Below are 27412 nucleotides of genomic sequence, written 5' to 3' on the forward strand. Positions count from 1 at the left end.
GAAGACCCAGAAAGAAATGATTCGTTCGAGGAAGGTCACAGAAGCAACGTAATCAAGATGGAAATCTGACTCTTCCTAATTTTGGCCAGACTTCCCATCCCTCCAAAGCTTTCCAGACTCTTCCAGATCATTCTAGATATTTCCAGAAATCATTTGTGAAATCTAACTAGGAGTAGTCTGTAAACAATGTGCTTCACACAGGTATAATTCATAAACGATGAGAAGACAAGGACACTTCATAAATGAAATTTTTATGGCCGGGTATGTTGGCTCACGCCTATAATCCCAGGACTTTGGAAGACCCAGGCAGGAGGATTGCTCGAGTCCAGGAGTTCAAGACCAGTCTGGGCCATATAGTGAGACCCTGTCTCTACAGAAAATTTAAAAATTAGGTAGACATGGTGGTGTATGCCTCTAGTTTTAGCTTTTTTGGAGGCTGAGGCTGGAGGATCTCTTGAGCCCAGGACGTTGAAGCTGCAATGAGCTACGATTGAACTACACTCCAGCCTGGGTGACAGAGAAAGAGCCTGCCTCAAAAAAAAAAAAAAAAAAAGGCCGGACTCAGTGGCTCACGCTTGTAATCCCAGCACTTTGGGAGGCCGTGGCGGGCAGACCATGAGGTCAGGAGATCGAGGCCATCCTGGCCAACATGATGAAACCTCGTCTCTACTAAAAACACAAAAATTAGCTGGACGTGGTGGTGCATACCTGTAGTCCCAGCTACTCGGGAGGCTGAGGCAGGAGAATCACTTGAACCAGGGAGTCAGAGGTTGCAGTGAGCAGAGATTGCACCACTGCACTCCAGCCTGGCAACAGAGCAAGACTCCATCTCAAAAAACAACAACAACAACAACAACAAACCATAAAAAAGTTCGGGCACAGTGGCTCACGCCTGTAATCCCAGCACTTTGGGAGGCCGAGGTAGGTAGATCACTTGAGGTCAGGAGTTCGAGACCAGCCTGGCTAACAAACATGGTGAAACCCCATCTCTACTAAAAATACAAAACTTAGCCGGGTGTAGTCCCAGCTACTTGGAAGGCTGAGGCAGGAGAATCGCTTCAACCCGGGAGATGGAAGTTGCAGTGAGCTGAGATTGCGCCATTGGGTGACAGAGCAAGACTCTGTCTCAAAAAAAAAAAAAAAAAAAGAAAGAAAGTTTAATTTAATGATTTAAATAATGACCTGCTCGAGAGATAAATATAAAGTCTAACGTAAGAGGTGTATACTTTTTCCTCTTCCTGCTCTCCTCACCCCACCTCAGCCTAAGTCCCAACCTGATTGATCAGTCTCCTTTCCCTCTGGTATCCCCACTCCCATGACGGAACTGAGAAGTCATGCACCCGCATGAGAACTCTAACTTTTTTTTTCAAAGTCTTCTCACTGCCCCGAAAATAGTTTCTTTCATTCCCAGGGGATGTGAAAGTGTCTCTCCCAATTTTATTTCAACCTCCCAGCGTTCCACACATATGCCTTGCCTCAGCCAGCTTTCACTGATCTGCCATTTCCACCTCGGTGCTGCTCCTACCTGCGGAAATCCTGTCCATCCATAGTCTGATTTCTGTTGTTCCAGAACATTCTTTTTTTTTTTCCCCGGAACATTCTTTAAGATACCTCAATAAATGAAACCTGAAGGTATAGAGCAGTATGAATGGGTACTACAATGTACAGGGGGAAATGGAGGGGAATATGATGTACTCTCCTCCTTGTATATGCTTAGACTGTTCTAGAAGGATATGCTTAAAAGGTCAGCAGTCCTGGCCAGGCATGGTGGCTCATGCCTGTAATCCCAGCACTTTGGGATGCCAACGCGGACGGATCACAAGTTCAGGAGTTCTAGATCAGCCTGACCAATATAGTGAAACCCCGTCTTTACTAAAAATACAGAAATTAGCCGGGTACGGTGGCATGCGCCTGTAGCCCCAGCTCTACTTTGGAACCTGAGGCAGGAGAATCGCTTGAACTCGGGAGGCAGAGGTTGCAGTGAGCCGAGACTGTGCCATTGCACTCTAGCCTGGGTGACAGAGCAGGACTCCGTCTCAAAAAAAACCAAAAAAGGTCAGCAGTCTTAATTGTCAGAAGGCAGGGGACCTGAGTGGGATGGAGGTTTTTCCATATGTCCACCTTTTGAGTCCTTTTGCTTTTTTTTTTTGTAAATCTTTTTATTGTAGCAAAATAGATGTAAAATTTACCCTTTTTTTTTCTTTTGAGACAGGGTCTCACTCTGTTGCCCAGGTTGGAGTGCAGTGGCATGATCTTGGCTCACTGCAGCCTCTGCCTCCTGGGTTCAAGCGATTTTCCTGCCTCAGCCTCCCGAGTAGCTGGGATTGCAGGCGCGTGCCACCATACCCGGCTAATTTTGTATGTTTAGTAGAGACTGGGTTTCGCCAAGTTGGCCAAGCTGGTCGCAAACTCCTGACCTCAATTGATCCGCCCCCCTCGGCCTCCCAAAGTGCTGGGATTACAGGCAGGAGCCACCACGCTCAGCCCTAAAATTTACCATATTAACCATCTTCAAGTTCAGAGGCATTAAAGTATACTCACATTGTTGTTCAACCGTCACCACTACTCATCTGCAGAAGTTTTTCATCTTGCAAAGTGAAAACCCCATACCCAATTCCCCGTTCTTCCTCTCAGCCCCTGGTAATCACTATTCTACTTTTTGTCTACTTTTTGTATGAATTTGCCTATTCTAGGACCTAATAGAAGTGGAGTCAAACCTGTTTGTCCTTTTGTGACTGGCTTATTTCACCCAGCCTTATATCCTCAAGGTTTGTCCATGTTGGAGGATGCCTGAATTTCCTTGCTTTTAAGGCTAAATGATATTCTATTATATTAATATGATATATTTTGTTTATCCTGATGGACACTTGGGTTGATCCCACCTTTGGCCATTTTGAAGAATGCTTCTATGAACATGGTATACACATATCTTTGGGTCTCTGCTTTCAATGCTTTTGGGGATATTTCAGATGTGGAGTTTCTGGATTATAAGGTAATTTTTTTTTTTTTTTGAGACAGACTCTCGCTTTTGTCGCCCAGGCTAGAATGCAGTGGTGTGATCTATTTTTTTTTTTTTTTTTTGAGATGGAGTCTCGCCCTGTCACCCAGGCTGGAGTGCAGTGGCGCGATCTCGGCTCACTGCAAGCTCCGCCTCCCAGGTTCGCGCCATTCTTCTGCCTCAGCCTCCCAAGTGGCTGGGACCACAGTCACCTGCCACCTCGCCCGGCTAATTTTTGTATTTTTAGTAGAGATGGGGTTTCACTATGTTGGCCAGGATGGTCTCGATCTCCTGACCTCGTGATCTGCCCGCCTCGGCCTCCCAAAGTGCTGGGATTACAGGCGTGAGCCACCGCACCCAGCCGGTGTGATCTTGGCTTACTGCAACCTCTGCCTCCCGGGTTCAAGCGATTCTTGTGCCTCAGCCTCTCCGTAGCAGGGACTACAGGTGTGTGCCACTGTGCCCAGCTATTTTTTAAAAATATATATATATTTATTATACTTTTAAGTTCTGGGATACATGTACAGAACGTGCAGGTTTGTTACATAGGTATACATGTGCCATGGTGGTTTGCTGCACCCATCAACCTGTCATCTACATTAGGTATTTCTCCTAATGCTGTCCCTCCCCTAGCCCTCCACTCTCCCTGTTTTTTGTTTTGTTTTGTTTTGTTGTTTTGTTTTTAGTAGAGACAGAGTCTCACCATGTTGCCCAGGCTAGTCTTGAACTCCTGACCTCAAGTGATCTGCCCGCTTCAGCCTCCCAAAGTGCTGGGATTACAGGTGTGACCCACTACACTAGACCTTATTTTCACTTATTTATGCAACTTTCACTATTGCTGTATTCTAGGAGGCACTGTGGAGTTCCACTGTGGAATTTTAATATTGCTGTATTCCAGCAAGCCATGGGGTCTGTCAGCACATGGCTTATGGGCATTTTGTGAAGATAACTGATGCCAGCTGAGCCAAGGCAGGTTCCTGATTCCACCCACTGGCAGGCACCGAGGTCTCTGCTGTTACTGATGGTTTCTCTGTGGACTGATGGGCTTAAGGCCAGACCACAGCTGCAATGGCTCACCGCTGCCAAAGGCCAGGCTCGTTGGGGCAGAGACCTATTCCGGTCTGAGCCTCTTGGTGAATTAGAGAGGTAGAAAATGGGAGGACGGGGGCAGGTGGGCTATTACAACGAGGAAAATGCCCACGCTGAGTTGTATTAGATAACTTTGGGAGTTCAGGAACTTTCCAATAAAGTGGGTTCCACAGCAGGATTACTTACTGATTCCCTAATAGAAAGAAGGCAGGCACAGGCCAGGTGCGGTGGCTCATGCCTGTAATCCCAGCACTTTGGGAGGCTGAGGCGGGCGGATCACGAGATCAGGAGATCCAGACCATCCTGGCTAACAAAGTGAAACCCGTCTCTACTAAAAATACAAAAAATTAGGCCGGGCGTGGCAGCTCATGCCTGTAATCCCAGCACTTTGGGAGGCCAAGGCTGGCGGATCACGAAGTCAGGAGATCGAGACCATCCTGGCTAACGCGGTGAAACCCCATCTGTACTAAAAATACAAAAAAAATTAGCCGGCTGTGGTGGCGGCGCCTGTAGTCCTAGCTACTCGGGAGGCTCAGGCAGGAGAGTGGTGTGAACCCGGGAGGCGGAGCTTGCAGTGAGCCGAGATTGCACCACTGCACTCCAGCCTGGGCGACAGAGAGAGACTCCGTCTCAAAAAAAAAAAAAATACAAAAAATTGGCCGGGCGTGGTGGCACATGCCTGTAGTCCCAGCTACTTGGGAGGCTGAGGCAGGAAAATTGTTTGAACCCGGGAGACGGAGGTTGCAGTGAGCCGAGATTGCGCCACTGCATACCAGCCTGGGTGACAGAGCTAGACTCCGTCAAAAAAAAACAACAAAAAAAACCGGCAGGAACTGGCAGGTCTTCCCTGAAGAGATTAAAAAAAAAAAAAATGCAGTTGCAACACAAAAGCAGCCACAGAGAAAACACACCCTATATGGTATTTATTATGCACCGAGTGTGGCTCTAATCACTTTTTTTTTTTAATTGAGAGACAGCCTGGCTCTGTTGATTGGGCTGGAGTGCAGCAGCGTGATCGTAGCTCGTTGCAGCCTCAACCTCCTTGGCTCAAGCAATCCTCCTACCTCAGCCTCCTGAGTAGCTGGGACCACAGGTGTGAGCCACCATCCCTGGCTAACTGTTTTATTTTTTGTAGAGACAGGGTCTCACTATGTGGCCCAGGCTGGTTTCCAACTCCTGGGCTCAAGTGATCCTCCCGCTTCTGCCTCCCAAAGTGCTGGGGATTACAGGCATGAGCCACCTCACCTGGCCTCTAGTCGCTTTATATATTTTAACTTAATCCTTACAAGAGCCCTATGAGCTAGTTACAAGAGCACAAATGGAAACCAAGAAACAGAAAAATTTATCAGCATGACTCAGTCCTCAGGGCCATGTATGACCGTGTCCGTGAGTGGCAGGCAGGTCAGGGGCCTGGGGAACGCTGTTCTGGAAAACTTGGCCAGGCCTTGGCACCCCAGGAATGTGCTTTTCAGAGTTTTTGTGGCTGTTTTCCAGACCTGCCCTGACCTCTAGCTCTGGGAACTATGTAAGCCAAGTGCCTTCCGGGAAGGGAGTCCCTCTCCTGGTAACTCTTTCTGGGTAACCAGATGTGGACTCATGACACACACTGAGCTTACGTCTTATAATTTTTTGTTTTTGTTTTTGAGACAGAGTTTCTCTCTTCTTGCCCAGGCTGGAGTGCAATGGCGCGATCTCGGCTCACTGCAACCTCCGCCTCCTGGGTTCAAGCGATTCTCCGGCCTCAGCCTCCCTAGTAGCTGGAATTGCAGGCATGCACCATGACGCCTGGCTAATTTTTTGTATTTTTTTTTTTTTTTTAGTAGAAATGGGGTTTCACCCTGTTAGCCAGGCTGGTCACGAACTCCTGACCTCAGGTGATCTGCCCACCTCCACCTCCCAAAGTGCTGGGATTACAGGCGTGAGACAGCCGTGAGCCACCACGCCTAGCATATTTTTTTTTTTCTTTTTTTTCAGAGGGAGTTTCCCTCTGTCACCCAGGCTGAAGTGTAGTGGCGTGATCTCGGCCCACTGTAACCTCTACCTCCCAGGTTCAAGTGATTCTCCTGACTCAGCCTCCCAAGTAGCTGGGACTATAGGCGCCTGCTACCATGCCTGGCTAATTTTTGTAGTTTTAGTAGAAACAAGGTTTCGCCATGTTGGCCAGGCTGGTCTGAAAGTCTTGACTTCAGGTGATCCACCTGCCTTGGCCTTCTGAAGTGCTGGGATTACAGGGTATGAGCCACTGTGCCTGGCCGTCTTAAATTTTTTTTTTTTTTTTTTTTTTTTTTTTTTTGAGACGGAGTTTCACTCTGTCGCCCAGGCTGGAGTGCAAAGGTGCGATCTTGGTTCACTGCAAGCTCTGCCTCCTGGGTTCACGCCATTCTCCTGCCTCAGCCTCCTGAGTAGCTGGGACTACAGGCGCTCACCACCACGCCCCGCTAATTTTTTTGTATTTTTTTAGTAGAGATGGGGTTTCACCTTGTTAGCCAGGATGGTCTCAATCTCCTGACCTCGTGATCCACCCGTCTCGGCCTCCCAAAACGCTGGCATTACAGGCATGAGCCACCGCACCCCGGCCTTAAATTTTTTTTAAAGGAAATCAAACCCAGTGATATTGGGCCAGCACAGTGGCTCACACCTGTAATTCCAGCACTTTGGGAGGCTGAGGCAGGTGAATCACCTGAGGTCAGGAGTTCGAGACCAGCCTGGCAAACATGGCAAAACCCTATCTCTACTAAAAATACGAAAATTAGCCGGGCGTAGTGGCATGTACCTGTAATCTCAGCTACTTGGGAAGCTGAGGCATGAGAATCGCTTGAACCTGGGAGCAGGATGTTGCAGTGAACCAATATCATGCCACTGCACTCCAGCCTGGGTGACAGAGCAAGACTCTGTCTCAAAAAAAAAAAAAAGAAAAAAAAATCCAGTGATATTTACTTTTTAAATTTTTATTTACTCATTTTTTGCTTTAAGTTGAATTTTTAAATTTATCTTTATTTTTGAGACACAGTCTCACTCTGTCACCCAGGCTGGAGTGCAGTGGCGCAACCACAGCTCAGTGCAGCCTTGACCTCCCGGGCTCAAGCCATCCTCCCGCCTCAGCCTCCCGAGCAGCTGGGACTACAGGCACACACAACCATTTCCAGCTTATTTTTGTATTTTTTGTAGAGACAGGGTTCCACTGTGTTGCTCTGGCTGGCTCTGAACTCCTAGGCTCAAGTGATCCCCCTGCCTCACCCTCCCAAAGTGCTGGGATTACAGGCATGAGCCACTGCACCCAGCCTTCACTTTTTCGTTTAATGTCGCAAATGGTGTAAGGAATGGGATTCAATGGGGACACATTTATAAATGTTGCAGCAGCTCCTAGAACTTGCCTATCCTTGTAAACTTCTCTAGGTGATTGCTAATTACTTCTTTTTTTTTTTTTTTTTTTGAGATGGAGTCTCACTCTGTTGCCCAGGCTGGAGTGCAGTGGCACGATCTCGTCTCTCTGCAAACTCTGCCTCCCGGGTTCACGCCATTCTCCTGCCTCAGCCTCCCAAGTAGCTGGGACTACAGGCGCCTGCCACCATGCCCGGCTATTTTTTTGTATTTTTTTAGTAGAGACGGGGTTTCACCGTGTTATCCAGGATGGTCTCAATCTCCTGACCTTGTGATCCACCCGCCTCAGCCTCCCAAAGTGCTGGGATTACAGGCGTGAGCCACCATGCCCGGCCCGCTAATTATTTCAATTTGACCTTGACACTGAGCCTGCCAAGTAGGTTCAAGCATTTTGATGGCCCCTTTACAGGTTGGGAAAGCTAATTTATCTGTCCAAGGCCTAATTCTGAAACTGAGTCTTAACTGCCAAAAATTCTTATCATCAATTTCTTCTTCTGGGTTGGGCACAGTGCCTGTAATGCCAGCAGTTTGAGAGGCATCGTGATGCAAGAGGAAGAGGATTGAGTGAAGCTACGAGTTCGGGACCAGCCTGGACAACATAGTGAGACCCCCAGCTATAAAAAAAAATTAAAAATTAGTTGAGCATGGTGGTGCACTCCTGTTGTCCTAGCTATTCAGGAGGCTGAGGTGGGAGGATTCCTTGAGTCCAGGGTTGACGCTGCAGAGAGCTGTGATCACGCCACTGCATTCCAGCCTGAGTGACCACTGGAAATAATGATAAATAAATAATAAATAATTATGTAAAAAAGATAATAAAAATAATAAATTATTCGCCCTGATTAATCTTTTTTTTTATCCTTCTGAGAGTTCAATTTGTCCCTTTTCTGCCTTGTCTCCTAGGTTTCCCTAAAATTCTGCTGAGAGGTTAGCACTCCCTGCCAAAGTCAGTTTGTAAAACCTCAGAGAAATCCAGCTCATTCCTGGGGGAACCGCCAAGACTGCCCAGCCCTGTGTGGGGTTCAGGCAAGTTTCTCACACGTGCCTTTTTGGCAAGAGGCCTCTGGCAACCCCATGAGTCCCCAAAGAGACTCAATTCTAAAAGTTGGTCTCCACTGTGAAAGCCCTGTTTTGTTTTGTTTTGCTTTGAGGGAGAGGAAACCGCCCTTGTGTTTGTTCAACTCCTTCTCCTAAGGGAGAAATCAATATTTACGTCCAGACTCCAGGTATCCGTACAATTGATTTTTCAGATGTTTATGCTCATCCAAAGGCGGGATCCCATAAAACAAAAAATATTTTTTTGGCTGTACTTTTGTGAAGATTTTATTTAAATTCCTGATTGATCAGTGTTTATTAGGTGATTTGGAATAGCCATGTAAAAACAATATACAACGTAAGTAAGCTAAAAATGTACACACATTTCCTAGAAAGGAAAAGGCAAATATAGAGAGTGGCGGAAGTTCCCAACATTTTTAGTGTTTTCCTTTTGAGGCAGAGAGGAGATTGGCATTAGGCTATTGGAGGATCTTGAAAGGATGTTGTTATCCTTCTGTGGACAACAACAACAAAATGTTAACAGTTAAACATCAAGAAATCTCAGGGGGATCTTTCAGAAGATGCGTTTCCAATTTTGGGGCGGGGGGGTCAGCTCTTCACCGGAGACCCAAATACAACAAATCAAGTCGCCTGCCCTGGTGACACTTTCGAAGGACTAGAGTGGGAATCAGAGCTTCACGGGTTAAAAAGCCGATGTCACATCGGCCGTTCGAAACTCCTCCTCTTGCAGTGAGGTGAAGACATTTGAAAATCACCCCACTGCAAACTCCTCCCCCTGCTAGAAACCTCACATTGAAATGCTGTAAATGACGTGGGCCCCGAGTGCAATCGCGGGAAGCCAGGGTTTCCAGCTAGGACACAGCGGGTCGTGATCCGGGTCGGGACACTGCCTGGCAGAGGCTGCGAGCATGGGGCCCTGGGGCTGGAAACTGCGCTGGACCGTCGCCTTGCTCCTCGCCGCGGCAGGGGCAGCAGGTAAGGCTTGCTCCAGGCGCCAGAATAGGTTGAGAGGGAGCCCCCGGGGGGACCCTTGGGAATTTATATTTTTGGGTAAAAATAATCACTCCATCCCTGGGAGACTTGTAGGGTAATGGCACAGGGTCCTTCCCAAACGGCTGGAGGGGGCGCTGGAGGGGGGCGCTGAGGGGAGCGCGAGGGTCGGGAGGAGTCTGAGGGATTTAAGGGAAACGGGGCACGGCTGTCCCCCAGTCTCCACCGGGTAAGGGACCCCATCTTCTTTGAGACGGAGTCTAGCTCTGTCGCCCAGGATGGAGTGCAGTGGCACGATCTCGGCTCACTGCAACCTCCGCCTCCCGGGTTTAAGCGAGTCTCCTCTCTCAGCCTCCCGAATAGCTGGGATTACAGGCGCGCAACCACCACGCGCGACTAATTTTTGTATTTTTAGTAGAGACGGGGTTTCACCATTTTGGCCAGGCTGGTCTCGAACCCCGACCTCAGGTGATCTGCCCGCCTCGGCCTCCCAAAGTGCTGGGATTACAGGCGTCAGCCACCGCGCCCGGCCGGGACCCTCTCTTCTAACTCAGAGCTGGGTGTGGGGACCTACAGTCCTAAAAGAAGGGATCACTCCCACCCCCGCCTTAAGTCCTTCTGGGGGCGAGGGCGACTGGAGACCCGGATGTCCAGCCTGGAGGTCGCCGCGGGCTCAGGGGTCCCGATCCGCTTTGCGCGACCCCAGGGCGCCACTGCCACCCTGAGTTGGGTGCAGTCCCCGGATTCCGCCGCGTGCTCCGGACCGGGGGCCACCCCCTCCCGCCCCTGCCCCCGCCCCTGCCCCTGCCCCCGCCCCTTTGGCCCGCCCCCCGAATTCCATTGGGTGCAGTCCGAACAGGCGACCCTCGAGCCACTCCCCTCGTCCAATGTGAGGCGGTGGAGGCGGAGGCGGGCGTCGGGAGGGCGGGGCTTGTGTACGAGCCGGGCGGGGCTGGCGCGCAAGTCTGAGCCTCACCTTGTCCGGGGCGAGGCGGATGCAGGGGAGGCCTGTCGTTCCTCCGCGGTTCCTGTCTCAAAGGCGACGACAAGTCCCGGGTCCCCGGAGCCGCCTCCGTGACATACATGAGTCGCCCTCCGTTAGCCTGGGCCCTCCCGGCGAAGGCCCCGGTTTCCGCTATGCTCTGTGGCGATACCTCCGTCCCCACCTTGTCCTGGGGGGCGCCCTCGCCCCACCAGCCCTGATCAAGTTCACAGAGGGGCCCCCGGCCACCCTCAAGGCCTCGGTTCCTTCCGAGGTTGAAACGTTGCCTCAGAATCTCCCCGCCACTCCTTGGTCTGCAGCCGAGATCTTCAGCCACGGTGGGGCAGCTAGCCCCCGGGACCGACCCCCTGGGGTGGCCTCGCTTCTTCAGAGGCTGTGAATGGCTTCGGTTCAGCTGTCCAAGCGGCGATTTTTCCTCTGGGTGAAATGGATTAGATTTTAGATTTCCACAAGAGGCTGGTTAGTGCATGATCCTGAGTTAGAGCTTTTTAGGTGGCTTTAAATTAGTTGCAGAGAGACAGCCTCACCCTAGACAATGGCTACATGGCCCTTTCCCTCCTGAGAACCAGCCTAGCCTAGAAAAGGATTGGGATTGCCTGATGAACACAAGGATTGCAGGAAACTTTTTTTTTAATTGGCAAGGGGGTTGGCTTTGACTGGATGGAGAGCTTTGAACTGCCTTGAAATTCACGCTGTAACTAACATACCGGTTTTCTCTGGGAGGCCAGAGAGGGAGGGAGGGTGTAATGAAATTCGGATGATTGTTCTTTTATTTTTATTTATTTATTTATTTTTTAACTTTTTGTAAAGATGAGGTCTCGCTTTGTTGCTCAGGCTGGTCTTGAACTCCTGGCCTCAAGCGATCCTCCTACCTCAGCCTCCCAAACTGTTGGGATTACAGGAGTGAGCCACCGCGCCCCACCAGGGATGATGATTATTGCAAACATTCTGCCACTCAGTTTTACAAAAGAAAGAGAGACACTGGATTAACCTGTATGTCACTCACCCATCAACCTCTTCCTTAAGAGAAAATGTTAAGGAAGTCTTAAGCAAGACCTTGTTTGTTCATCACTTTAGTTTCTCTCTCACGGGATGGCTGAGAATGTGATGTTTCCTCTGTTGTCAAGGAGACCACACCCCTGATGTTTTCCTCCAGACTTCTGAGAGCTCGGTGGTGTGTGTTTCTAGCACGTCTAGCTGCACCACCTCACGCTCTAGCTGGCTTCAAGGCATATCCAGGGGGGAGTTTCTTGTCCATTTCCTTTATAAAGGGAAGTTGTTGGAATCTGAACGCAAGCCTTCACTTAGATCAAAATCAGGCAACAGTGGTGAGCGTGGCTCCAAACATGTCAATGACTCACCCAAACTTGAGTAAGGGAGTTGGCTGCTTTAACGAGCCCCAGGCCGGAAATACCTATCTTCCAGAGAACACTGGGAAAAAATAGAGAGACCTTTGTTGAGACAGAAAACCTGTAGGGGAATTCTGTTCCTCATTCCTGCTCTTATCTGTAGACTTCCTCCCTGATAAGATCCAATTCTAGATGGGTCGGTTGCTGCTTGCTTTGATGGGTGCTTTGATGGGCTTTATTATTATTATTATTATTATTATTATTATTATTATTTTGATGGGCTTTTTGATGTCCCTTTTGCCTTCCACACTCTGTCCCAACTGTCAAGCAATAGCATTTTGTTGCTAAGAGACTGCAGATGTAACCGACCAGCAGCAAATAGTGAAAGAGTCAGGCTCTGTCTTCCGGAAGCAAAATCAATTGCTGAGATCACTCTGGGGAAAATACCCACCTCATTTGGAAAGAAGCACTGATCAATTGATTTCTTTTTTTTTTTTTTTTGAGTTGGAGTCTCGCTCTGTCACCCAGGCTGGAGTGCAATGGCATAATCTCGGTTCACTGCAACCCCCGCCTCCCGGGTTCCAGCAATTCTCCTGCCTCAGCCTCCTGAGTAGCTGGGATTATAGGTGCCCGCCACCACGCCCAGCTAATTTTTGTATTTGTAGTAGAGATGGGGTTTCACCATGTTGGCCAGGCTGGTCTCAAACTCCTGACCTCGTGATCCACCCGCCTCGGCCTCCCAAAGTCCAGGGATTACAGGTGTGACCCACCGTGCCAGCTGATCAATTGATTTCTCATTCATTTTCAGCTGGCTCTGTTCCCTTAAGCCAGGGGATTTTCCTTTGTTTGTTTCCTCTTCAAGGAAATGATTCTAGCTACAATTTTGATTTCCTTGTACAACTGTTTTCAGTAGCACGGGGAAAGAAAACATCGAAAGCATTCACCACCTCATTTGTGTGCTGGGGGAAAAAGCAGAAATGTGTATTCTCTTTTTCTGTTTCGATAACCTTGTTCCTGACTTGTCACTCGTGACTTGAGAGATCGGAGGGCTAGAGGACTAGAATTTATAGAGGTGTTGTTTGTTTATTTTTTTTTGAGTTGCCAAGGCTGGAGTGCAGTGGCGCAATCTCGGCTCACTGCAACCTCTGCCTCCCAGGTTCAAGCGATTCTTCTGCCTCAGCCTCCTGAGTAGCTGGGACTACAGGCGCCTGCCACCACACCCAGCTAATTTTTGTATTTTTTAGTAGAGATGGGGTTTCACCATATTGGTCAGGCTGGCCTCAAACTCCTGACCTCGGGATCCACCCACCTCAGCTTCCCAAAGTGCTGGGATTACAGGCTTGAGCCACCGCGCCTGGCCTTTTTGTGTTTTTGTTTTTTTGAGAGGAGCTCAGTGCTTTTTAGGCATCCCTAGCATGAGAAAATCTGGGGATCCATGCTCTAGTTTACTTCCTTTTTTTTTTTTTTTGAGATGGAATCTCGCTCTGTCACCCAGGCAATCTCAGCTCATTGCAACTTCTGCCTCCGGGGTTCAAGGGATTCTCGTGTCTCAGCTAGGATACGGGCACCCGCTATCATGCCTGGCTAATTTTGTACTTTTAGTAGAGACAGGGTTTCACCATGTTGGCCAGGCTGGTCTCGAACTCCTGACCTCAAGCGAGCCGCCCGCCTTGGCCTCCCAAAGTGCTGAGATTACAGGCGTGAGCCACTGCACTTGGCCTAATTTGCTTTTCCTGAAATTCAAATGATCTAATATGAAAAACGCCAACCTTGCTTGAAAGAATAAGAAAGAGGTGCGGTTTCGTTGGGCCGTTGATGTTTGGAACAGGACTGGTTTTGTCCTCTTGCTTGGGAAGGGCAGCAACTGTGAGGACAGCTCCCTGACGTGCTCTCACTCAGTACTATTCCATTCCTGAGCTCTGTCCCCACTAGCTAGGCCAAGGGAGCTCATTTTGCAGGCAACTGCTGTCTGGCTGCGCCTGTTGCAGTAAAATCCCCCTTTATTTTTTGGAGGCAGGGTCTTGCCCTGTGGCTCAGGCTGAAGTGTGCAGTTATAGCCCACTGCAGCCTCCAGCTTCTGCACTCAACTGATCCTCCTCTCTCAGCCAACTGAGTAGCTGGGACTACACGCACGTGTCACCACTCCCAGCTAAATTTGTTTATGTATTTATTTATTTATTTATTGAGATGGAGTTTTGCTCTTGTTGCCCAGGCTGGAGTGCAATGGCGCGATCTTGGCTCACCGCAACCTCCGCCTCCTAGTTCAAGCGATTCTCCTGCCTCAGCCTCCTGAGTAGCTGGGATTACAGGCATGCGCCACCATGCCCGGCTAATTTTGTATTTTTCGTAGAGATAGGGTTTCTCTACGTTGGTTCAGGCTGTTCTCGAACTCCCAACCTCAGGTGATCCACCCGCCTCAGCCTCCCAAAGTGCTGGGATTATAGGTGTGAGCCGCCAAACCTGGCCACTCCCAGCTAAGTTTAAATTATTTGTTTGTTTGTTTGTTTGTTTTTATTTTTTGAGACAGGGTCTCCCGCCCAGGCTGGAGCGCAGATCACTGCATCCTCGACCTCCCAGGCTTAAGCCATCCTCCCTACATCCTCCCAAGTAGCTGGGATTACGGGTATGTGCCACTATGCTTGGCTAAGTTTTGTATTTTTTGTAGAGATGGGGGTCTCGCTATGTTGCCCAGGTTGGTCTCAAACTCCTGGGCTCAAGCAGTCCTCCCTCCTCAGCCTCCCAAAGTGCTGGGGAAATCCATTTTTGAAACATTGTCTAGAGAGTTGCCCAGGTGGTAGACCACAGAAATAGGTCATCGTGGGGTCCTCCCCATGGGTGCAGTCTTGAGCCACCTGTGGCCAGCAAATATTTGGAGAATAATAGTCAGGGGAGAGCTTGAGGTCCAGGGAAAGGTTTTGTTTTTCTTCAGGGAAAGGTTTTTATTGTTCTTTATCTCTCCTTAAAGGACCTTCAGGTGTTACTGACATTCCGGGTCTACCCAGTGGCACATTTAGTTTGTAAGCTGGGCCCTCGTACAGAGGTAGGGAGGTGAGCATTGGATTAGTGGTCACCTAGTGGAGTGATCAGAGGCTCCTCCCTTAAGATCTTGATTGCCAACGCCTCTGGCCCAACTTTCATTGTTATTTATTGCAAGCCTCCTGGAATCTCAATTGCTTTTTGCCCACCCGGTGTGTCAGCACAAGAAATGAGTCATTTCCTCCTTTAAGCACAATCGAAATTGAGCTGTGAGTCAGTGGGGTGTGTACGATATTGTCAAAGCGGGGTGTGTACGATATTGACAGATCTGTAGTTGGGCAAGAAAATTATCAGAGTTGGTGACCACAGCAGATTCCAAAGCTCAACTAACTCATTTTCTTCTCTCTTCCTTCCCTTTTTTCTTTTCTTTTCTTTTTTTTTTTTTTTTGGACAGAGTCTCGCTCTGTTGCCCAGGCTGAAGTGCAGTGGCACAATCTGGGCTCACTGCAGCCCCTGCCTCCTGGGTTCAAATGATTCTCGTGTTTCAGCCTCCCTAGTAGCTGCGATTACAGGCATTCTGGTTCAAGTGATTCTCCTGCCTCAGCCACCTGAGCAGCTGGGATTACAGGCGCCCGCCACCATGCCCGGATAATTTTTGTATTTTTAGTAGAGATGGGGTTTCACCATGTTGGCCAGGCTGGTCTCGAACTCCTGAACTCAAGTGATCCGCCCACTTCGGCCTCCCAAAGTGCTGAGATTACAGACGTGAGTCACTGCACCCAGCCTGTTCTGTTCTTTAATTCTCAAAACACCCTCTAGGAAGTAGAGACTGCCATTCTCCCCCATTTTACAGATCAGGAAACTGAGTCCCAGAAGGATTAAGTCAGTTATCCAAGTTGTTCCAGTTAAATGGCCTGGGAAGCCACTGAAGCCCAGGATTGTGTATCTAACCCCCTTACTACTCTGACTTTCAGGGAATCCACATGAATGTGCTGGGTCAACCATCAAAGTTGAAATGGATAAAGGGGGCTGGATGCGGTGGCTCATGCCTGTAATCCTAGCACTTTGGGAGGCCGAGATGGGTGGGTGGATCGCTTGAGCCCAGGAGTTTGAGACCAGCCTGGGCAACATAGTGAGACCCCTGTCTCTGCAAAAAATAAATAAAAAGTTAGCTGAGTGTGATGGTGCACCCCTCTAGTCACAGCTGCTCAGTTAGGCTTAGGCAGGAGGATCGCATGAACCTGGGAGGTGGAGGCTGCCGTGAGCCTCAGTCATGCCACTGCACTCCAACCTGGGCGACAGAGTGAGAGCCTGTGTCCAAAAGAGAAAGAAAAAAAGACACAGATACATCTTTTAAAGTTAGGTTGTATGTTAATTACCTACAACTCAGTTTCAACTGTGCTTAAAGGAGGAAATGACTCATTTCTTGCTACATATCAAATTAGCCCAAAACGTAGTGGCTTAAAACAACACATTTATGATTTCTCAGTTTCTGTGTGTCAGGAATTTGGAAGCAGCACAGTTAGATGGTTCCAGCTCAGGGTCTCTCATGAAGTTGCAATAAAAATATTGGCAGGAGAGAAAAACATATTTTCAGAAGCTGCAGGCTTAGGAAGGCTTGTCTGGGGTTGCAGGATCCACTTCCAAGATGGCGCACTCAGTGGCTCTTGGCTGGAGGCCTCAGTTCCCTGCTGCGTGGAGCTCTCCCTCCAGCTGCTTGAGTGGACTCATGACATGCAGCTGGCCTCCCCTGGAGCAGTCGATCCAACAATGAGCATGGCCATGAAGTAGGCTCAGAAGCCACTCCCTGTCACCTCTACATTTTCCTATCAGAAGCAAGTCATTAAAAGTCCAGTGCCATTCCAGAGGAGAAGAATTAGGCTCTGCCTTCTGAAAGGATTCCCATAGAAGATGCGGTCATATATTCTTTTTTTTTAATTATTCTTTTTTTTATTTTGTAGAGATGGGGTCTTGGTATGTTGCCTAGGCCAGTCTGGAACTCCTGGGCTCAAACAATCCTGTCTCTGCCTCCCAAAGTGTTGGGATTACAGGCGTGAGCCACTGCACCTGGCCATGTGGTCATATTTTCTTTTTCTTTTTCTTTTTTTTTTTTTTTGAGACAGAGTCTCTGTCGCCCAGGCTGGAGTACAGTGGCGTGATCTCGGTTCACTGCAACCTCCGTCTCCCGGGTTCAAGTGATTCTCCTGCCTCAGCCTCCTGAGTAGCTGGGATTACAGGCGTCCGCCAACATGCCTGGCTAATTTTTTTAGTAGAGATGGGGTTTCACCATGTTAAGATGGTCTCGATCTCCTGATTTGGTGATCCGCCCACCTCGGCCTCCCAAAGATTCAATCATCGATCAGAACTTATTGATGTACATATGTAGCTAGGCACAGTGGCGCGTGCCTGTAATCCCAGCTACTTGGAAGGGTTAAGGCAGGAGAATCGCTTGAACCTGGGAGGCAGAGTTTACAGTGAGTCAAGATCATACCATTGCACTCCAGTTTGGGCAACAGAATGAGACTCTGTCTCAAAAACAAAAAAACAAACCCTTGTATGTGATTTTCCTGGACAGCATCTGTTACATCTTCACAAAGATAAAAAGTCAGACTTGGCTGGGCATGGTGGCTCACACCTGTAATCCCAGCACTGAGAGGCTGAGGCAGGCAGATCACTTGAGGTCAGGAATTTGAGACCAGCCTGGGCAGCATGATGAAACCCCGTCTCTACAAAAAATACAAAAATTAGCCGGGTGTGGTGGCACACGCGTGTATTCCCAGCTACTCAGGAAGCTAAGGCAGGAGAATCTCTTGAACCCAGAGGTGGAGGTTTGCAGTGAGCTGAGATTGCGCCATTGTACTCCAGCCTGGGTGACAGAGTGAGACTCTGTGTCAAAAAGAATATAAAATTAAAAAAAAAAAGGCAGATTTTTTTTTTCTTCTTGGTATTGTTACCTTATTATAGTAATAATAAGTGCATAGTGCATGCTGAGATAAGCAATCGTAATTTGTTATTGCGGCCGGGCACGGGGGCTCCAGCCTATAATCCCAGCACTTTGGTCAGGAGTTCAAGGCCAGCCTGGCCAATATAGTGAAACTCCATCTCTACTAAAATACAAGAAATTACCTGGGCATGGTGGCAGTTGCTGGTGATCCCCAGCTACTTGGGAGGCTGAGGCAGGAGAATCGCTTGAACCTGGGAAGCAGAGGTTGCAGTGAGCCAAGATTGTACCACTGCACTCCAGCCTGGGCGACAGAATGAGACTCTGTCTGAAAAATAATAATAATAATAATAATTTATTATTGCCTTTATTGCCTTAGTTTACATAGGGAATCAAAGTTTATACTTTGATTTATAAAAGGTGCTTTGATTCTAGTTCACAGAACCAGAATCTTTCATAGAAAGGCATTAGAGGGCCCAGTGTGGTGGCTCATGCCTGTAATCCCAGCATATTGGGAGGCTGAGGAGGGAGGATCACTTTAGGAGTTTGAGACCAGCCTAGGCAACATAGTGAGACCTTGTCTTTACAAAAAATTCCAACATTAGCTGGGCATGGTGGCATGTGCCTGTAGTCCCATTTATTTGGGAGGCTGAGGCAGGAGGATCACTTGAGCCCACGAGGTTCAATCCAGGTTGCAGTAAGCCATGATCCTGACACTGCACTCCAGTTTGGGTGACAGAGCGAAGCTATGTCTCAAAAAAAGAAAAAAAAATGTATTCTAAATCCAAATTTAATATATAAAACTAAATACAGGCCGAGTGTGGTGGCATACGCCTATAATCACAACACTTTGGGAGGCTGAGGTGGGAGAATTGCTTGAGCCCAAGAGTTCAAGACCAGCCTAGGTAACATAGTAAGACCCCATCTCTACAAAAGTGGAAAAATTAGCTGGGCATGGTGGTGAGTGCTTTTAGTCCCAACTACTTAGGGGGCTGAGATGGGAAGATTGCTTGAGCCTCAGAGTTTGAGGCTGCAGTGGGCCATGATCGCTCCACTGATAGCTTTGAGTGAGACCCTGTCTCAAAAAAAAAGAAAATAGAAGAAAACTAAATACATTCAATAAGACTTTGATCTCTTTTCCAAGATGTAAATATATTTTGGGAAATTTTCCAAACAGTTATTTTGTTCTCATTTTAATGTAATAATCCAAGTCTTGGTTTTCTAAGGAAAAGTTTTCTCTTATTATATCTTTTGTTAATGTTTCTCTCCCATTTCTTTTGATCTGATCTTCAGATACATGATTATCTTCACTGCTAAATTTGTGTTCTCTGGCCTCTACATTTATAATTTCTCATAATTCTTTATCTAAGTATTTCTTCCCTACCTACTGAAGAAAACTCAAGTTTTCTTCCACCTTAATGATTATGCTGTGTCTGAGTTTTCTTCATGACTGTTTACAGTACAAGTCTTTTGTTTTTGTTTTTTTAATGGTCAGGTTGATAGAACAACACAGGTTTTGTTTGTTTTGTTTTAACTTTTAAAAAATTATAATAGATAAAGGGTCTCACTATGTTGTCCAGGCTGATCTCATACTCCTGGGCTCAACCACCCATCTCTGCCTCCCAAAGTGCTGGGATTACAGTCATGAGCCAACGTGCCTGGGCAGTACAGTTTTTTTTTTTTGAGACAGAGTTTTGTTCTTGTTGCCCAGGCTGGAGTGCAATGGCACCATCTCGGCTCACCACAACCTCTGCCTCCCGGGTTCAAGTGATTCTCCTGCCTCAGCCTCCTGAGTAGCTGGGATTATAGGCATGTGCCATCACACCCAGCTAATTTTGTATTTTTAGTAGAGATGGGGTTTCACCATGTTGGCCAGGCTGGTCTTGAACTCCTGACCTCAGGTGATCTGCCCACCTCGGCCTCCCAAAGTGCTGGGATTACAGGCATAAACCACCATGCCCAGCTGCAGTACAGGATTTTAATATGCTAAATACTCTTCCTTTCTTTATTAATGTGCATGGAAGTTCTAATTTTTTTTTCCCATACCCCAGAGAGTCCACATTTTGGAATCAACAACATTAGCCTTTGTTGACAAGTGTCTCTCTTGCGTTTCTTCTTTGTGTCCTCCTCTGTATTTTGGGGTTCATAAAATTTCATTTGTTGTGCTTGCTTAATTCCCTGGGAATCAGACTGTTCCTGATCGGATGACATTTCTGGTTAATTCTTTAGTTGGCAGGAAACAGACACAGGAAACGTGGTCAGTTTCTGATTCTGGCGTTGAGTAGACCCTTTCTCCTTTTCCTCTCTCTCAGTGGGCGACAGATGTGAAAGAAACGAGTTCCAGTGCCAAGACGGGAAATGCATCTCCTACAAGTGGGTCTGCGATGGCAGCGCTGAGTGCCAGGATGGCTCTGATGAGTCCCAGGAGACGTGCTGTGAGTCCCCTTTGGGCATGATATGCATTTTTTTTTTTTGTAATAGAGACAGTGTCTCGCCATGTTGGCCAGGCTGGTCTTGAATTTCTGGTCTCAAGTGATCTGCTGGCCTCGGCCTACCAAAGTGCTGGGATTACAGGCACCACGCCTGGCCTGTGACACGATTCTAACCCCTTTTTGATGATGGCGGCTGGAAAAGTGGCCAGTGGATTTTGATGTATTCAATCATGAATTAGGAGGTGGGGAGAGAATGAATTATTGGAGCTTTCCTTAAAGCCATTAAATGGCTCTATTGTTTTTTCAATTGATGTGAATTTCACATAACATGAAATTAACCAGCTCAGTGGCATTAATACATTTGCAATGCTGTGTGGCCACCACCTCTATTTTGTTCCAAAACTTTCCATAACCTAATGTCTTTTTTTTTTTTTTTGAGACGGAGTCTCGCTCTGTCGCCCAGGCTGGAGTGCAGTGGCATGATCTCAGCTCACTGCAACCTCCGCCTCCCAGGTTCATGCCATCCTCCTGCCTCAGCTTCCCGAGTAGCTGGGACTACAGGCACCCGCCACCACACCCGGCTAATTTTTTGTATCTTTAGTAGAGATGGGGTTTCACCATGTTAGCCGGGATGGTCTCGATCTCCTGACCTCATGATCCGCCCACCTCCACCTCCCAAAGTGCTGGGATTACAGGCATGAGCCACCGCGCCCAGCCTATTTTTTTTTTTTTTTTTTTTTTTTTTTTTAAGAGATGGAGTCTAATTCTGTTGCCCAGGCTGGAGTCCAGTGGCACAATCATACTTCACTGCAGCCTTGACCTCTTGGGCTCAAGTGATTCTCTTGCCTCAACCTCCCAAAGTATTGGGATTACAGGTGTGAGCCACTGCACTCAGTCTAATGTCCAATTTTTAACAAGCTCCATTTAAATGCCCTCTGTTTTGACCCATAAAGGGGTAGGCTTGGCCGGGCACAATGGCTTGTGTCTGTAGTCCCAGCTACTTGGGAGGCTGAGGCAGAAAGGCAGAAAGATTGCTTTATAAAGCCCAGGAGTTTGAGGGCCACCTGGGTGACATAGCTAGACCCCATCTCTAAAAAATAAATAATAAATAAATATTTGTGGTTTTTTTTCTTTTTTTTTTTTTTTTCTTTTTTTTGAGACAGAGTCTTGCTCTGTTGCCCAGGCTGGAGTGCAGTGGCGTGATCTCGGCTCCCTGCAAGCTGTGCCTCCCGGGTTCATGCCATTCTCCTTCCTCAGCCTCCCGAGTAGCTGGGACTGCAGGCGCCCACTACCACGCCCAGCTATTTTTTTGTATTTTTAGTAGAGACGAGGTTTCACCGTGTTAGCCAGGATGGTCTCAATCTCCTGACCTCGTGATCCACCAGCTTTGGCCTCCCAAAGTGCTAGGATTACAGGTGTGAGCCACTGAGCCCGGCCCATATATATAGATTTTTTTTTTTTTTAAATGGAAGACCAGGCATGGTGGCTCATGCCTAGGATCCCAGCACTTTGGGAGGCTGAGGTGGGCGGATCACTTGAGGCCATGAGTTTGAGACCAGCCTGCTCAACATGATGAAACTTCATCTCTACTTAAAAAAAAAAAAAAAGTGGGATTAGGTTGGGCGCGGTGGCTCACGCCTGTAACCCCAGCACTTTCGGAGGGCGAGGCGGGCGGATCACGAGGTCAGGAGATCGAGACCATCCTGGCTAACACGGTGAAACCCTGTCTCTACTAAAAAAATACAAAAAATTAGCCAGGCATGGTGGCGGGTGCCTGTCCCAGCTACTCAGGAGGCTGAGGCAGGAGAATGGCGTGAACCCGGGAGGTGGAGCTTGCAGTGAGCCAAGATCGTGCCACTGTACTCCAGCCTGGGCGACAGAGCAAGACTCTGTCTCAAAAAAAAAAAGTGGGATTGACATTCTCTTCAAAGTTCTGGGGTTTTCCTTTGCAAAGACAGGACTGGCAAGGCCAGTGGGTCTTTTGTGTGTGTGTGTGTGTGACGGAGTCTCACTCTGTCGCCCAGGCTGGAGCGCAATGGCAGGATCTCGGCTCACGGCAACCTCCTCCTCCCAGGTTAAAGTGATTCTCCTGCCTCAGCCTCCCGAGTAGGTGGGACTACAGGTGCCTGCCACCACACCCAGCTAATTTTTGTATTTTTAGTAGAGACAGGGTTTCACCATATTGGCCAGGCTGGTCTTGAACCCCTGACCTCAGGTGATCCACCCGCCTTGGCCTCCCAAAGTGCTGGGATTACAGGCGTGAGCCACCGTGCTCGGCCTCAGTGGCTCTTTCCTTTGAGTGACAGTTCAATCCTGTTTCTTCTGTAGTGTCTGTCACCTGCAAATCCGGGGACTTCAGCTGCGGGGGCCGTGTCAACCGCTGCATTCCTCAGTTCTGGAGGTGCGATGGCCAAGTGGACTGCGACAACGGCTCAGACGAGCAAGGCTGTCGTAAGTGTGGCCCTGCCTTTGCTATTGAGCCTATCTGGGTCCTGGGGAGTGGTCTGACTTTGTCTCTACGGGGTCCTGCTCAAGCTGCAAGGCAGCTGCCCCGAACTGGGCTCCATCTCTTGGGGGCTCATACCAAGCCTCTTCCGTCCTTCAAATCCCCCCTTGACCAGGAGGCATTACAAAGCGGGGATGGTGCCACCTCTTCGGGTTTGTCACGCACAGTCAGGGAGGCTGTCCCTGCCGAGGGCTAGCCACCTGGCACACACATTGGCAAGCCGCTGTGATTCCCGCTGGTCGTGATCCCCGTGATCCCCGCCCCATGAGGCTGAACACATAGTGACACTTGCTAGCCAAGCCTCAATGACCCACGTAACATGAAGGGGAAAAAGCCAGAAAATTCTGCCAAGGAGCAAGGCCAAGAATCCCGAAGGGAAATGGACTTTGAAGCTGGGCATCTTCTTGACTGTCTTAATACAAGTGGCACGTCCAAATCCAAAACCCTGAAATTCAAAGTCTTGAGCACCCGAAATTCTGAAACGTCTTGAGCACTGACCTTTAGAAGGAAATGCTTATTGGAGCATTTTGGATTTCGGATTTTTACCACTGAGTGTGGAGTCCTAATTAGGAAAAAAACCAGGCTGGCCGAACCAAGGGAAAGCAATAAAAGAAGGCAGATAGGGTTGGGCACGGTGGCTCACCCCTGTAATCCCAGCTCTTTGAGAGGCTGAGGCGGGTGGATCACTTGAGGTCAGGAGTTCGAGAACAGCCTGGCCAACACGGTGAAATCCCATCTCTACTAAAAATACAAAAACTAGCCAGGCGTGGTGGCGTGTGACTGTAATCCCAGCTACTCGGGAGGCTGAGACAGGAGAATCACTTGAACCTGGGAGGCGGAGGTTGCAGTGAGCCAATATCACGCCATTGCACTCCAGCCTGGGGGACAAGAGCGAAATTCTGTCTCAAAAAAAAAAAAAGAAGAAGAAGGCAGACAAACTATGTAACTCTGCCTTTCTCCATGGTCCAGAACACACAGCCCTCCTGTATAAATAACTCCTTATCTTCCTGCGCCCAGCTATCACCTGACACCTCAGCTGATAGAAAATTGAAAGTTAGCTCACAGCAACCTCGGCATTATAAGTACTGCACAAAGCCCTCTTCAGCGCACAGCACAAGCACCATTCTATAAAATCTCCAGCAAGCGGCCGGGTGTGGTGGCTCACACTTGTAATCCCAGCACTTTGGGAGACTGAGGCGGGCGGATCACCTGAGGTCAGGAGTTTGAGACCAGCCTGGCCAACATGGTGAAACCCTGTCTCTATTAAAAATACAAAAAAAGTAGCCAGGCGTGGTGGCAGGTGCCTGTAATCCCAGCTACTTGGAAGGCTGAGGCAGGAGAATTGCTTGAACCCGGGAGGTGGAGGTTGCAGTGAGCCGAGATCGTGCCATCCCACTCCAGCCTGGGGGACAAGAGCGAGACTTCATCTCAAAAAAAAAAAAAATTCCCAGCAAGCCTTTGTCTTCTGGCAGTCAGCTCCTCTCTTGCTGACCTGCTCGTTGCTTTCTTGCAAGGTATTTTCCTACCTACTTTCTGGAATAAATCTGTCTTTCTGTACTTACAACTGCCTTTTTAAAAATTTCTTTCTTTCTTTTTTGAGGTGGAGTCTCACTCTGTTGCCCAGGCTGGAGTTCAGTGGTGCAATCTCAGCTCACTGCAACCTCTACCTACTGGATTCGAGCGATTCTCCTGCCTCAGCTTCCCAAGTAGCTGGGATTACAGGCGTGCACCAGCACACAGGCTAATTTTTGTATTTTTAGTACAGACAGGGTTTCACCACGTTGGCCAAGGTGGTCTTGAACTCCTGACCTCAAGTGATCCTCCCACCTCAGCCTCCCAAAGCGCTAGGATTACGGCCATGAGCCACTGAGGCCAGCTGCACCTACAACTGTCTTGATAAATTCTTACCTCCACACCACTGGTCCAGACAGTCAATGCTCACCCACAACATTAAGGATATTCCAAATTTGAAACATTCCAAAATCAGAAAAATATTCCAACTCTGAAAATATTCCAAAATCCAAAAAAATTCAAAATCTAAAAACACTTCTGGTCCCAAGCATTTTAGAGAAGGGATACTCAACCCAAAATAAGGACAGCAGTTCTATAAATGGTGCTACCATCTTGCCGGTCTCAGTTTAACAGCTTTACACCTGTTAACGCACCAGTCCTCATAGCAGTGCTGGGAGATGTGCACAGATGAGGAAACTGAGGCACCGAGAGGGCAGTGGTTCAGAGTCCATGGCCCCTGACTGCTCCCCAGCCCGCCTTTCCAGGGGCCTGGCCTCACTGCGGCAGCGTCCCCGGCTATAGAATGGGCTGGTGTCGGGAGACTTCACGGTGATGGTGGTCTCGGCCCATCCATTCCTGCAGCCCCCAGGACGTGCTCCCAGGACGAGTTTCGCTGCCACGATGGGAAGTGCATCTATCGGCAGTTCGTCTGTGACTCAGACCGGGACTGCTTGGACGGCTCGGACGAGGCCTCCTGCCCGGTGCTCACCTGCGGCCCCGCCAGCTTCCAGTGCAACAGCTCCACCTGCATCCCCCAGCTGTGGGCCTGCGACAACGACCCCGACTGCGAAGATGGCTCGGATGAGTGGCCGCAGCGCTGTAGGGGTCTTTACGTGTTCCAAGGGGACAGTAGTCCCTGCTCGGCCTTCGAGTTCCACTGCCTAAGTGGCGAGTGCATCCACTCCAGCTGGCGCTGTGACGGCGGCCCCGACTGCAAGGACAAATCTGACGAGGAAAACTGCGGTATGGGCGGGGCCGGGGGCGGGGCCGGGGGCGGGGCGTCCTATCACCTGTCTCTGGGCTCCCCCAGGTGTGGGACATGCAGTGATTTAGGTGCTGAAGTGGATTTCGAACAACATGCCAAGAAAGTATTCCCATTTCATGTTTGTTTCTTTTTTTTCTTTTCTTTCTTGTGTTTTGGTTTTGAGATGGAGTCTCACTCTGTGATTTTTTTCACCTAAATTTCCTGTATCCATATGGCCACCATGAGGCCCCAGGCTGGCCGATGGTTCCTGTTAGCTTATTGGGAAATCACTGTTTGGAAGGTGCTGGTTGTTTTTTGTTGTTTGTTTTCTGTTTTTGTTTTTTTTTTGAGACGGAGTCTCACTCTGTCGCCAGACTGGAGTGCAGTGGCGCGATCAGCTCACTGCAACCTCCGCTTCCTGGGTTCAAGCCATTCTCCTGCCTCAGCCTCCCAAGTAGCTCGGATTACAGGCATGTGCCACCACCTCCGGCTTTTTTTTTTTTTTTTTTTTCTATTTAGTAGAGATGGGGTTTCACCATGTTAGTCAGGCTAGTCATGAACTCTTGACCTCAGGTGATCCACCCTCCTCCGTCTCCCAAAGTGCTGGGATTACAGGCGTGCACTGCCGCACCCAGCCTTTTTTTTCTTTTTTTGAGACTGGGTCTTGCTGTCACCCAGGCTGAAGTAAAGTGGCAGGATTATGGCTCACTGCGGCCTTGATCTCCTGGGCTCATGCGATCCGCTCACTTCAGCCTCTCAAACAGTTGGAACCACAGGCTGTACCACCAAGCCTGGCCAATTTTTTTGTACAGGCACAGGCTGGTCTTGAACTCCTGGGCTCAAGCAATCCTCCTGCCTTGGCCTCCCAAAGTGCTGGGATTCCAGGCATGAGCCGCTGCACCCGGCTAAAGGCCCTGCTTCTTTTTCTCTGGTTGTCTCTTCTTGAGAAAATCAACACACTCTGTCCTGTTTTCTAGCTGTGGCCACCTGCCGCCCTGACGAATTCCAGTGCTCTGATGGAACCTGCATCCATGGCAGCCGGCAGTGTGACCGGGAATATGACTGCAAGGACATGAGCGATGAAGTTGGCTGTGTTAACGGTGAGCTCTGGCCATCTGGTTTCCATCCCCCATTCTCTGTGCCTTGCTGCTTGCAAATGATATGTGAAGCCAGAGGGCGCTTCCCTGGTCAGCTCTGCACCAGCTGTGTGTCTGTGGGCAAGTGACTTGACTTCTCAGAGCCTCACTTCCTTTTGTTTTGAGACAGAGTCTCGCTCTGACACCCAGGCTGGAGTGCTGTGGCGCAATCACAGCTCACGGCAGCCTCTGCCTCTGGGGTCCAGTGATTCTCCTGCCTCAGCCTCCCGAGTAGCTGAGATTAAAGGCGTATACCACCATGCCCGGCTAATTTTTTGTATTTTTATTAGAGACAGGGTTTCTCCATGTTGGCCAGGCTGGTCTTGAACTCCTGGCCTCAGGTGATCCGCCTGCCTCGGCCTCCCAAAGTGCTGGGATTACTGGTGTGAGCCACCGCGCCAGGCCTAATTTTTTTGTATTTTTAGTAGAGATGCGGTTTTGCCATATTGCCCAGGCTGGTCTCGAACTCCTGGGCTCAAGCGATCTGCCTGCCTTGGCCTCCCAAAGTGCTGGGATTACAGGCACAAACCACCATGCCCGACGCGTTTTCTTAATGAATCTATTTGCATGCGTTCTTATGTGAATAAACTATTATATGAATGAGTGCCAAGCAGACTGCGGCTCAGACACACCTGACCTTCCTCCTTCCTCTCTCTGGTTCTCACAGTGACACTCTGCGAGGGACCCAACAAGTTCAAGTGTCACAGCGGCGAGTGCATCACCCTGGACAAAGTCTGCAACATGGCTAGAGACTGCCGGGACTGGTCAGATGAACCCATCAAGGAGTGCGGTGAGTCTCGGTG

At 48.9% G+C, this 27412-nt stretch overlaps 1 protein-coding gene across 2 annotated transcripts in view; it reads left to right on the forward strand.

Annotated features, from left to right (window-relative positions):
- The first annotated feature begins 9169 nt into the window (after nt 1-9169).
- Nucleotides 9170-27412, forward strand: part of LDLR (low density lipoprotein receptor) — a 44147-nt gene continuing 25904 nt past the window's right edge. The window contains exons 1-6 of one of the 2 annotated variants that reach the window (XM_054463952.2): nt 9170-9496; nt 20093-20215; nt 22541-22663; nt 25092-25472; nt 26451-26573; nt 27277-27399. In XM_054463952.2, coding sequence (XP_054319927.2) covers nt 9430-9496; nt 20093-20215; nt 22541-22663; nt 25092-25472; nt 26451-26573; nt 27277-27399 — 940 coding nt within the window. In that variant the 5' untranslated portion in view covers nt 9170-9429. The remainder of the gene's footprint in view (nt 9497-20092; nt 20216-22540; nt 22664-25091; nt 25473-26450; nt 26574-27276; nt 27400-27412) is intronic. The other variant, XM_063657826.1, reaches the window with a different exon arrangement.

The sequence above is a fragment of the Pongo pygmaeus genome, chromosome 20 (genome assembly GCF_028885625.2).
Source record: "Pongo pygmaeus isolate AG05252 chromosome 20, NHGRI_mPonPyg2-v2.0_pri, whole genome shotgun sequence".
Taxonomy (NCBI): Eukaryota; Metazoa; Chordata; class Mammalia; order Primates; family Hominidae; genus Pongo; species Pongo pygmaeus.